We start from the raw sequence: 12,648 nt of genomic DNA on the forward strand, positions 1-12,648 counted from the left end.
GTGTATTTTTATGTTTGACTTTTGCAAACGAGTAGTTTTTAAGTGAGGTTAAATTAGGGTTAAAGCTTTATAACTGCTAAAACACAAATTGTCTCCAGCACATGCAAAACCGTACAAAGTAAATAGCCTTAAATCAAATTGTAGTATGTTCTCAAGCTGCATTTTTCTTTCTTTGCCAGTCTGTAGCTTTCTATAATTTTCTATCGAAATATTTTTTAGTCAGTTTGAGTGTGCATGGTGAAATCAACATGTACTGATATTTACAGATTAAAATCTAATGCTTCCAAGCCTATTTGTACTGTGCACAACAATTGTTATATAAAGTGGGTACAATGGGTAAATTACATTTGAATGGTGTGTTATTTTAATAGGTGAATCCCTGCTCCATTGAAGTCAATGGGAGTTTTGCCATTCATTTCAGCAGGGTCAGGATATCACCTAATTTTTTTGACCCTGGAGAAGTCTTGATTTTCCTCACTCTATTGGGTTAGCAACTCCATTCTTCTTTGCCACAAGTCATCACTAGCTATTCTGAAGAAATGACCACACAACACCAAACAGAAAGATCCGTTTCCCACATTCAGTAAATCTCCACAGTTTATTGCCATTTCATTGACAGCTAAAACAATGACCTACCAGTTTCTAAATTCTTGTGAAAGCCATAAATTTACTGACTGCTTTTCTTAGGGCCTTTTTTACCTCTTTGTTCCTCAGGCTGTAGATGAGAGGATTGACCAGGGGTGTCAGGACAGTGTAGAAGACGGAGAACACTTTGTTCAGGTCTCGCAGTATCTTAGTTTTGGGGAGGAGATAAACAATGGTCAGGGTCCCATACAAAGTTGTAACCACAATGAGGTGAGAGGAGCAGGTGGAAAAGGCCTTTTGCTGCCCAGTGGTGGAAGGGATTCTCAGGATGGAGGTGATGATACAAATGTAAGATGTTACAGTCAGTAGAGATGGGGGCAGTGAACATACACCCGAAAGGACAACACCCAAAAATTCTATCAGGCAGGTGTCGCTGCAGGAGAGGTCTATCACTGGGGTGAAGTCACAAAAGAAGTGATCAATCTTACCGGGGCCACAGAAAGTCAGTTGTGACATCAAAGAAGTTGTTATGGTAATAGGCAAAAACCCATTTATCCAAGACCCAGCTGCTAGCAGGACACAGAATCGGCCATTCATACGGGCTCCATAGTACAGTGGTTTACATATTGCTAAATACCGATCATAAGACATTGCAGCTAAGAGATAACATTCTGTGGCTCCAAATAAACCAAAGAAATAATATTGTGTAAGGCAGCCCTGGACAGAAATGGTTCTGTCCCCCGTCAGGAGACTGGCTAGCAGCCTGGGCAGGATGGTGCAGGTGTAGCAGGTCTCCAAGCAGGACAAGTTCCCCAGGAAGAAATACATGGGAGTGTGCAGGTGCTGATCAGTTACAATGAGTGTAAGGATTAGGATGTTCCCTACCATGGTCACAATGTAGATCACTGACAAAAGAAGAAAGAGAAGAATTTGCAGCTCAGGGATATCCCCAAATCCCAGTAGGATGAATTCTGTAGCTGTTTTATTGCCCCAGTCTGCACGGGCCATAGGTAGTAGCTAAAGAAAATCCCGCATCCCCTGGAAGAGAACATAAAAATATATTTCAAGATTAATACACCATTAGCAAATAATGCCATAAGTTTCTTTTTTTTAATGTCTTCTGCAGGTCACTAGAGGAATGCAACCCAAGCTGCAAACTGACAGACAACTCAATCTCTGTAACAGATTTTTGATCTCCACAAACAGCAGCTTAAAGACACTGTCATTCTATATGGACACTGAATTTATGACACGCAATATCAGGCTAGGTATTCATATGGTATAGAAGTACAGGTTATATCAGTGTGAAGAACTGCATGGAAAGCACTGGAAGTCCTGTGCAATGCACAATAAAAATCTTTTATTTTATTTTTGTGTTGGCTTTAAAAAAATTGGTCAGCTTCATGGAGCTGCATGAATTTGTCATGTTCTAGATCAGGGGTTCTCAAACTGGGGGTCGTGACCCCTCAAGGGGTCACAAGGTTATTATGTGGGGGATCGCGAGCTGTCAGCCTCCACCCCCAAACCCTGCTTTTCCTCCAACATTTATAATAGCGTTAAATTTTTTTAAAATATGATTTTAATTTATGGGGGGGAGGGTTGCACTCAGAGGCTCGCTGTGTGAAAGGGCTCACCAATACAAAAGTTTGAGAACCAGAACATTAAAATATTTGGAAAGCCCATTCAATGTATTCTCTGCAAGGGCGTTTTGTTTGATCCCACCCCATGCTGCCCTGGTCTGCAGAAGGCAAACCATGAGCAGGAAACGGTGATTCTAAAGGACCGAGCATTTACATGGCGAACCAGAATGGCCAGAGTTACACGATTGAGAACTCAAAAACAAACCAAAGATAAAATTCAAAGGTTTGAAAAGGGAAATAAATCCCCCTGCTTTACTGTATAGGACAATTAAATGGCTAATTAAATGGGTGGGTTGGAAGAAAGCTGCGCTGTGCACCTACCTCTTAAGCAGCTTGTGCATGTAATGGTTGGAGACAGGATACTGCACTGGGTGGATCAATGATCTCATCTGATCTAGCTATTTCTATGGTTCCAAACTATACTCTTCAGGCTGAGATTTCCAAACCTGCCTTGGGGAGCGGGGTGCACAGTAAAGAGGCTATGCAAAGCTCAACCAATACAGCTAAAACATTGTTAGCATCTATGTAGCACTAAGTTTCTCAACAGCTCAGGGAGGCAGATCCCCCTCCTGAAAGGTAAAACACAGCAGTGAGAAGAGAGGATGGACTTTATCAGCCGCTCACTCTTGTCCATCTGCAATTCTGATTTAACTGGAAAGAGTAATGAAGGTTGATTCACCTCTAAAACAGGTCTATTTCAAGCTGGAATTGTTTGATAGGACTCCTTTCTTTAGGATGGAGATTCTACTGTCCATCTTCTAATGTCATCTCTCCATGTAGCTGATTTCCTTCAACAAGCAGATTCCAGTCTGGATGTCCTAGTTCTGCTTCCTGTTTGGTGTACGTTGTGCCTTGTATAAAAGTGGCCGTCTCTGGTGTCTCATTATTTACCCTTCTTGCAAGAAGGTGAAATCTCCCTGGACACTTCTGTAGATGGGATTTTAAATCCATGTTTAGGACAACTGGGACATTGTTAAGAACGTCAAACTCTTAACCTCAAAGGGAACGAGTTGGAGGGCATATAACTCCTAACTTCAAAGAAAAACTCTTCTCCATTTTTTACTTCTTTACCACATATATTAAATTCCCCCAAACTTTGTGAAAGCAGAGTTAAGGTTGCCCAGAGCTGCCTTGTGCCCCTCCAGAGTGAGGAAAGTCATTAAACTTAAACCTCTGAAAACCCTGCAGTGGAGAGTTAAAGTACACCCGTGTCACTGCAACACGACTTTAACTCCAATTCCTGGAGTGGGCAATAGCCATCGTGTCTGAGTCAGTAGTGGGGGTGCAAAGTTTAAACCACTAACGGAAGTGGGTGATTCTCTAGCTCTTGATGTCTCCAGATCAAGACCAGAATATGCTTTTGTCAAACATAAGTTATTAGACTAAATGCAAAAGTGACTGGAGAAATTCTCCGGCTTGTTATACAGGCTACAGGATCTGTTGGTCCCCTCTGACTCTGAAATCTACTTACCCATAATCAAGAGGTGTGAGGAAGGGCTAAGAGAATAGGGTGGTGTTGGGGTGTGTCCCACAGATTTGAATTCCAGCCTTTGTCTGCGTGTGCTCCAAGCGGGTTTGCTGTATGAGGCGTAGCTGTGTTGAGCCATGGAGGGATCAGCTGGAGTAGCTTGTGATCAGATCTGTTGCTGTGATGTGAGGCTGTGCTTTGAGAGATCGATGGCTCATTGCAGAACTGAGTCCCGTCGGAGGGGCCAATGGAACTGTGCAGACCAGGCTCATGCACGGGGGACAGGAATAGTTGATCAAACACTTCCAGAGAAGCAGGGCCCCCCAGATCCCAACTGGGGCTGGGGAAGCTGCTGCCCTATTTCCCCCTTTGTCGGAGGTATGTCCCTCTCTGTCTCCTGGCCATTGCCCTGAGCGATGGCGCTGTGAATAAGAGGTGTCTCTCCTTACCCCCACCCCACCCCCATATCACCCAGCTGGACAGGAGCAGGGGAGGAGAGGGGAGGGGAGGGGAAAGGGGTGGTGGCTTCACACCGGATAAGGGAATGTGGAGCTGACAAGTCCCTCCCCCTGCCATCCACACCCATGTCCCCCTTCCAGTGTTTCTCCCCTCCCCTGGCCCAACACACCCTCCCCCCCTCAATCCTCTCCCCTACCTCCCATCCCCATTTATCCATGAGTCATAGAGTTCAAGGCCAGAAGGGACCATAGGGACCATTAGGAGCTCTAGTCTGGCTCCCATATAGCATGTCACCTGGCTACCCATGTTTTGGACCCAATAACTTGTGTTTGGCTAAAGCATCTTCCAGAATGGCAGCCAGCCTGGGTCCGAAGATATTAAGAGATGGAGAATCCACCATTGGTTTGTTCCAATGGTCAATCACCCCCACTGTTAAAAACATGGGCCTTATTTCTAATTTGAATTGGTCTGGCTTCATCTTCCAACCATTGATTCTTGTACTTCCTCTCTTGGCTGTCTTTACTGATGTCATACAGATCACATCACAGTTGCCTTTGCCAACCCAACTTGTCATCTCAAGAGTGAAGTCAGGTTAGTTTGACAAGATTGGTTTTCCATAAGACCACGTTGACTGGCATTACTTATATTCCTAGCCTTTAATTCTTTATAGGTTGAACCCTGGCTCAGCTTTTCTGGTATTTCGGCCAGGATTGTTGTCAGGACAACCAGCCTATCGATACCCAATCACCCTGGTTGCCTTTTTTGAAAATTGGCACAACATTATCTTCCTCATTCCCCCTCCCCTTGCTGAGTTCCAAACCCATCTCCTGTCTCCCGCCCCACACATTCCCCCTGACTCATCACCCTCCAATATTTCCTAGCTCTGCATCCAAAATAAGGATCTGGAAATGCAATGAGCAGCTCACCTTAGATGAAGGGTATGTCAGAAATCCCTTGACCAAATGACCCTGCAACTTGTTTGTCTTAGATTGCACTCGGTTCCATTGCTCAGCATGGCCGAAATACTAACAGGTTAGTAGAGTCTTTCCATTTCCCTCTGTTTGATCAAGGCGAATGTACTTGACAATGCTGCTAAAATAAAACCAGGGGCTACACATCGATTTTAGAGCCCTTTGAAATGATGCTGCCAAACCAGAAATTTTGGTTTCAGGGCAAAACTCCCTGCAGGAACCCTTCAGAATACAGGGACTGTGCCCGGGGCCCATGCTCTGAGAACTGCCAAGGACAGGGCTCAGACTCACAGTGCATGGGCAAAAAGAACAGGAGTACTTGTGGCACCTTAGAGACTAACAAATTTATTTGAGCATAAGCTTTCGTGGGCTACATCCCACTTGTGCATGGGCGTAACTTTGGTTCAGCAACCATCGCCTGTAACCATTGGATTCTTGGGACAGCAGACCCACAAACGTTCACTCTCTTTGGCCTGCTTTCCCGATGCGCCAACCTGGAGTCCTTAACATAACCCTCAAGAGCTGTAACGCTTCCCGGGGGTACCCAGCACTGCTTGGTACCCCGTTACCACCTGCCTTGAGTGTGAGGAAGTCTTGTCTGTGCCTGTTGGGGATCCACCGGGCATGGGCAATACCAGCACTCCCCCTAGGCCTAGGCAGGCCCACTGTCAATCTACAGGCTAGTTATAGGCTTGTTCTGACCCTTGAGCCCCCTGGAGCATCCAGCCCCTGTTCCACTGGGCCATCACAGTATTCAAAGATCCGCTGCTTCCCAAGAAGCCGTGCACGCCGCTCACCAGTTTCACCTCAGCTCGTGGGGGGTATGGATCGGCGTTGACATCGCAGTCCCCATCAGGGCCTGGCACAAGCCGGGGAAGTAACAATCCAACCAGTGGACCAAATTCGGCTATGAATCCGCTCACGCGCTGCCTGAGGCACGCCGTGCATATGCTAAGAAGACAACCTCAGCTCATTGCTCTGTTTAACACAGATCTGCTTATAGTGAAATCAGAAATAGGTTTAATTAACCACACACTGAGATTCAAGAATAAGCACTGGAAACAAATGGTTCCATATAAATTAAAATCCTAACAGGCATCCTAGTGCCTAGATGTAATTAACAAGATACTCTCATGTCTTGCTACAGCAGTGGTTTTCAAACTTTTTTTTCTGGGGACTCAGTTGAAGAAAATTGTTGATGTCCATGACCCAATGGAGCTGGGGATGAGGGATTTGGGGTGTGGGAGATGCTCAGGGCTGGGGCAGAGGGTTGGGGTGCAGGGATGAGGGTTGCAGGGTGGGACTGGGAATGAGGGGCTGTCAAGGCTGTATCCCCACTTTGAACTTTAGGGTACAAATGTAGGGGCCTGCATGAAAACTTCTAAGCTTAACTACCAGCTTAGCTCTGGTCCCGCTGCCACCATTCCCAATGGATTCCGTCCCTGGGAAGCCTTGAGAAACCTTTCACCAATTCCCTGGTGAATACAGATCCAAACCCCTTGGATCTTAAAACAAGGAGAAATTAACCATTCCCCTCCTTCCTCCCACCAACTCCTGGTGAATACAGTTCCAACCCCCCTGGGATCTAAAACAAGGAGAAATTAACCATTCCCCCTCCTTCCTCCCACCAACTCCTGGTGAATACAGATCCAACCCCCTTGGATCTAAAACAAGGAAAAATCAATCGAGTTCTTAAAAAGAAGGCTTTTATTTAAAGAAAAAGGTAAAAATCATCTCTGTAAAATCAGTATGGAAATTAACCTTACAGGGTAATCAAACTTAAAGAGCTCAGAGGACTCCCCTCTAGTCTTAGGTTCAAAGTACAGCAAACAAAGATAAACACTCTAGTAAAAGGTACATTTACAAGTTGAGAAAACAAAGGAAAACTAACACGCCTTGCCTGGCTATTTACTTACAAGTTTGAAATAGGAGAGACTTGTTTAGAAAGATGTGGAGAACCTGGATTGATGTCTGGTCCCTTTCAGTCCCGAGAGCGAACGCACACCCAAACAAAGAACACAAACAAAAGCCTCCCCCCCCCAAGATTTGAAAGTATCTTGTCCCCTTATTGGTCCTTTAGGTCAGATGCCAGCCAGGTTACCTGAGCTTCTTAACCCTTTACAGGGAAAAGGATTTTGGAGTCTCTGTCCATGAGGGATTTTATAGTACTGTACACAGGACAGCTGTTACCCTTCCCTTTATAGTTATGACAGGGGATCAGGGTGCCAGAGGGAGCTCTGGGCTGGGGCAGGGGTTGTGGTGTGGGAGGGGGTCAGGGCTCTGGGCTGGGGGGTGCAGGCTCTGGGCTGGGGCCGGGGATTAGGGGTTTGGAGTACAGGAGGGGGCTCTGGGTTTGGGGGTGCTCAGGGTTGGGGCAGGGAATTGGGGTGCTGGGTTGGGGCACGGGCTTACCTCAGGTGGACCCCGGTCAATGGCGCAGCTGGGGTGCAGAGGCAGGTTTCCTGCCTGTCTTGGCACTGTGCACCAGAAGTGGCCAGCAGCAGGTCCGGCTCCTAAGTGGAGGCATGCAAGTGGCTTCGTGTGACTCTTGGATGCAGGCACCGCCCCCCTCCCTCCAGTTCCCATTGGCTGGGAGTGTGTAGCCAGTGCTCAGGGTAGGGGCAGTGCGCAGAGCCCCATGATCCCCCGCCTAGAAGTCGGACTTGCTGCTGGCCACTTCTGGGGCACAGTGTAGTGTTGGAACAGGTAGGCACTAGCCTGCCTTAGCTAGGCAGCACCGCTGATGGGACTTTTAATGGCCCGGTTGATGGTGCTGACCAGCGTGACCCAATACTGGTTTGAAAAGCACTGTGCTACAGTATTGCTCACCTGCGCTTCACGGGCAGGCTGGCTGTGACCCCTCTTTCTTACTTCTCCTGGGGTTCCTTTGTCTTCGAAAATCCCCAGGCCCGCACCTGGCCCAGACAGCAAACATCCACCCGTCTCCCGTGAGACTCATTGTTCGATATGCTCGACTCGGGTGACTTCAACAGTTTTGGAACAAAATGATTTACATCTCTCAAACTATTTCCTGTGCAAATATTTTGCAGTAATTATGATGACCGGTGGGCTACTGTATATAACTGACCTAGGGGATCCCTGTAAAAGTCTATGGACCTCTGTGTTAAATGAAAGGGCGGGGGATAGCGCCCTTTTATGGACACCCCAGCCAGCCAGTTAGCTATAAAATCCCTGTTAGTAGCTGTTCTCTACTTGCTTTATCTGTAAAGGATTAAAAAGTCCCATAGTTAAAAGGAAGGGAGCAGGCATCTGACTAAAAGAGCCAAAGGGGAGGCTAGAACTTTTTAAAATTGGGAAAAAACTTCCCCTTTGTTTGTCTGTCTGTTGTTCTCCGGAGAGGAGAGACAGGGCTGGAACTATGCTGTAAAAGCTTTGGCCAGGTATGAAAAACCATCAGATCATACCTAGAAACTACTCATTTGAACCCCAGATATGTAAGTAGATCAGGAAATGTCTAGGAAGATGCAATTAGGCTTAACTCTTTTATTTCTTTATGGCTTGTGGACTCCTATGTGCTAACCCCAGGTGCTTTTGTTTTGCTTGTAACCTTTAAGCTGGACTTCAAGAAGCTATCTTGATGCTAAATCCTTGTAATTGTTTTTCTAAAACCTAGCAAAAAGCCTACGTTCCAGATGTATTTTCTTTCTTTTTCTTTTTAATAAAATTTACCCTTTTTAAAAACAGGATTGTATTTTTGTGTCCCTAAGAGGTTTGTGGACATGTTGTTTAGTTAGCTGGTGGCAACAGCTGATTTCCTTTGTTTTTTCTTTCTCAGTTCTTCCCCAGAGGGAGGGGAGGTGAAAGGGGTTGAGGGTATCCCACAGGAAGGATTTCCCAAGTGTGCCTTCCTGGATTCTCAAGGGATTTTTTTGCATTTGGGTGTGGCAGCATCTACCCATCCAAGGTTAGAGAGAAGCTGTAACCCAGGGGTAGGCAACCTATGGCACGCGTGCCAAAGGCGGCACGTGAACTGATTTTCAGTGGCACTCACACTGCCCGGGTCCTGGCCACCAGTCCGGGGGGGGGGGGAAGGGGGCTCTGCATTTTAATTTAATTTTAAATGAAGCTTCTTAAACATTGTAAAAACCTTATTTCCTTTACATACAACAATAGTTTAGTTATATATTATAGACTTATAGAAAGAGACCTTCTAAAAACATTAAAATGTATTACTGGCACGCAAAACCTTAAATTAGAGTGAATAAATGAAGACTCGCACACCACTTCTGAAAGGTTGCCGACCCCTGCAACCTTAGGAGTTTAATAGAATCCTCAAGTGGCCAGTATTAATTTTTATAATCCTTGAGGGCCCCACTTCTGCACTCGAAGTGCCAGAGTGAGGAATCAGCCTTGACAACCCCTCTGCCAGTTTACACCATGAGGTCTCTGTGTCACACTGGCTTCTTCAATATAATCCCAAAGGGACAGTGGGCTCTGTGCACTAGCCGAGATAAATCCTGAGCGACTGCGAAGTTTGGGGCAGAGCCGAGCCATAGTTTGAGCCCCAGCTGTTCTTCTAAGGATTTTATTTTTCACACAACTTGAATTTTCAAATGCTGTTGCTTTTGCAGGGTGGGGGGAGGTTTGTATCTCAGGAACCTCTGGTTCAAATTTGGACCTCTAATGGTACCTAGCTGCCCCATGAGGCAGGGCAAATTTAGAAGCACTTAGATTGATCCCTCTTAAAAGAGAAAGGGAAGCTCAAACCTAAAAACAGCTAGGCTGGGCAGAATTCATTATTTAAAATGAATTTGATATTTGGTCCTGTTTCTGTCTCAGTGTACAAACTACATAGAGACCCCTGTGCTGGTCCAATACCTTTGCAGTTTATTTACAAATGGAGTCCCACCACTTTCATAAGATATACAGCTCCTGTAACAAGCTGGGGAGCACAGGCGCCGACTTTCCAATGTGCCGGGGCGGGAGGGGTGCTTGACCCCTGGCTCTACCCCAGGCCCCACCCCCAGTCCATTCCCTCCTCCAAAACCCCACCTCACCCCACCTCTTCCCACCCCATTCTACCCTCTTCCCTGAGTGAACTCCTATGTGCTAACCCCAGGTGCTTTTGTTTTGCTTGTAACCTTTAAGCTGGACTTCAAGAAGCTATCTATTTGTGCGCGTATGGGGAAAATCAACATCTACTGACATTTACCAATAAAAATCGACTCCTTCCAAGCCTAAATACACTAGAGCTGGCATTCTGCATATTCTGCTATCACCACAACACTAACAGGGCATCAGTGAATTGCGAACCCAGAACCTAGCGTATCTGCCGGGGCTGTCCCAGACCAGGCTGTGTTCACCCACATGCTCACCTTGGGACTTCACATTACAGGATGCCGAATGCCCTGGATTCCCACTGGGCTCACCGAGAGCTGGGAACGCTTTGCATTCACAGAACATGCCCAGCACCTGGCAGGCGTGGACACCAGGCACTTTCTCTGCTGTACTATTGACAGATCAGCTTTCAGAGCTATGATGTTTGGATATCTGCAAAACAAGGGTACCCCGGGCAGTAAGGGACCAAAGCAGCCATTCACCCCGGGGTCTCAAGAAACTCCATTGTACAAATGAGGAAACAGGACCAGAGAGGTGAAGTCAGCTTCCCTCGATCCCAGTGACAAAGTAGCCAAGTCTCTCTGTGCCACTATCACTGTACAAACCTTTCTTCTTTACTGTCCCACCTCAGGGCTCCTGTTTTTACAGAGAGATTGGGCCCTGGGCCCTGGTTCGCATCTCACATTAACTTTGCACATTGAAGGATGAGGATAAAAAGAAATCTTGAGCATCAGGTGCAATCCATGGTAAAGGGGCCCGGTATAAAACATAGTGCGTGCTCATGTAATTACAGGCTGTACTGTAATGGAGGCTCACAGAAAAGTAACTCACAACAACAGTGAAATATCAGACTAATCAAACCGTAACCCCAGCCAAACCCCAAGCCCAGATAGCAGAAATATCAGCCCCATATTGAGTGTGAGCAAGAGCTGTCACTGGCCTCACCTGGAGAGCCAGCTGGCCAGTGAGAGCGGTGCCTCAGACGCATTACCGCAAGCCAGCTTCTTCCCATTTCATGTGCATTGAACAAGCTACAGCAGGAAGCTCTGAATCCTTTTGCTAGCCGAGAATTTAGTGACAACTTTCCCCCGGGGCCTCTCTAACCTCCATGTTCCTCAGACTGTAGATGAGCAGATTGGCCAGGGGAGTCAGGATTGTGTAGCAGACGGAGAACACTTTGTACAGGTGTCTGAGTGTGTCAGTTTTGGGTAGCATGTAGACAATCATTATAGTCCTATAGAAAACCGACACCACGATGAGGTGCGAGGAGAAGGTGGAAAAGGCTTTTCTCTTCCCAGTGGTGGAAGGCATTTGAAGGATGCTGGAGATGATGCAGACATATGTTGCCAGGGTTAACAGAAATGGCGGCAGAGTGCATACAGCAGATATCAGGGTAGTGACAAGCTCCATCATACGTGTGTCACGGCAGGAGAGTTTTACTACTGGGACGAAGTCGCAGAAGAAATGGTCAATTTCATTGGGGCCGCAGAAAGTTAATTGCTGCATTAAATATATTGTTATGTTAGCAACCAGAGAGCTACTTATCTAAGTGCCTGCTGCTAGCTGGAGGCAGGACCTGCCTGTACATAAGGGCTGCATAGCGCAGCAGTTTGCAGATCACTAAATACCAATCGTAAGACATCACTGCCAGGAGATAACACTGCAACTGCCGTGAAACCAAAGAAATAATATTGTGTGAGGCTGCCGCTAACAGAAATGGTTCTGTCCCCGCTCAGGAGACTGATCAGCATCCTGGGCAGGATGGTGGAGGTGTAGCAGGTCTCCAGGCAGGACAAGTTCCCCAGGAAGAAGTACATGGGGGTGTGAAGGTGCTGATCGTCACAATTAGCGCAAAGATCAGGATGTTCCCAGCCACAGTCGCGATGTAGATCACTAGAAACAGCAGGAAGAGAAGAGTTTGTAGCTCAGGGAGATTCCCAAATCCTCGCAGGATGAATTCTGCTCTGGGTTCACCATGCGGTCCAACTAGGGGAAACAAACCAAAATTTACAATGGAATCTGAAGAGGATACATTTTCATTACGCTTTAGCAACAATTTAGTTCCATAAATATTCCATGAGGTCCCGCATCCTGTGGGATCAGTGAAGAACCAAGACTCTGGAAGCAAATTTCCTATTTAGATCTTTGAGATTCCATTATCACCTGCTCCCCCCACCCCGGTCACTTAAGAGATTGATGCAGGCAGAAAACCGCACACACCGCTGTGTGTATTGATGTCAAAATTGGCAAAGCCATTTTGTGTTCTATTGAAGGAGATATCGCTTCTTGGGGAAGTGGATTTAGGACAGAGATGGAAAATCCCTTTCAGTCACCAGAGTAAGCTGTAGCTGTGCCTTATACCTCTTGTAGTGTAGACATGCCACCGGTTTCTGGAAAAGCCAACCTGAACCAGTACATGCAAACCATCCCTGGGAGGGTGCAACTT

The 12,648-nt window shown here is 46.6% G+C and overlaps 1 protein-coding gene across 1 annotated transcript; it reads right to left on the reverse strand.

The window, feature by feature from the left end:
- Nucleotides 1–642: 642 nt before the first annotated feature.
- On the reverse strand, nucleotides 643–1,593 carry LOC128846781 (olfactory receptor 2AP1-like). Its single transcript, XM_054046020.1, has one exon. The coding sequence runs from the start codon at nucleotides 1,591–1,593 to the stop codon at nucleotides 643–645; it is 951 nt and encodes a 316-aa protein (XP_053901995.1).
- Nucleotides 1,594–12,648: the final 11,055 nt, after the last annotated feature.

The sequence above is a fragment of the Malaclemys terrapin genome, chromosome 12 (genome assembly GCF_027887155.1).
Source record: "Malaclemys terrapin pileata isolate rMalTer1 chromosome 12, rMalTer1.hap1, whole genome shotgun sequence".
NCBI classification, from domain to species: Eukaryota; Metazoa; Chordata; order Testudines; family Emydidae; genus Malaclemys; species Malaclemys terrapin.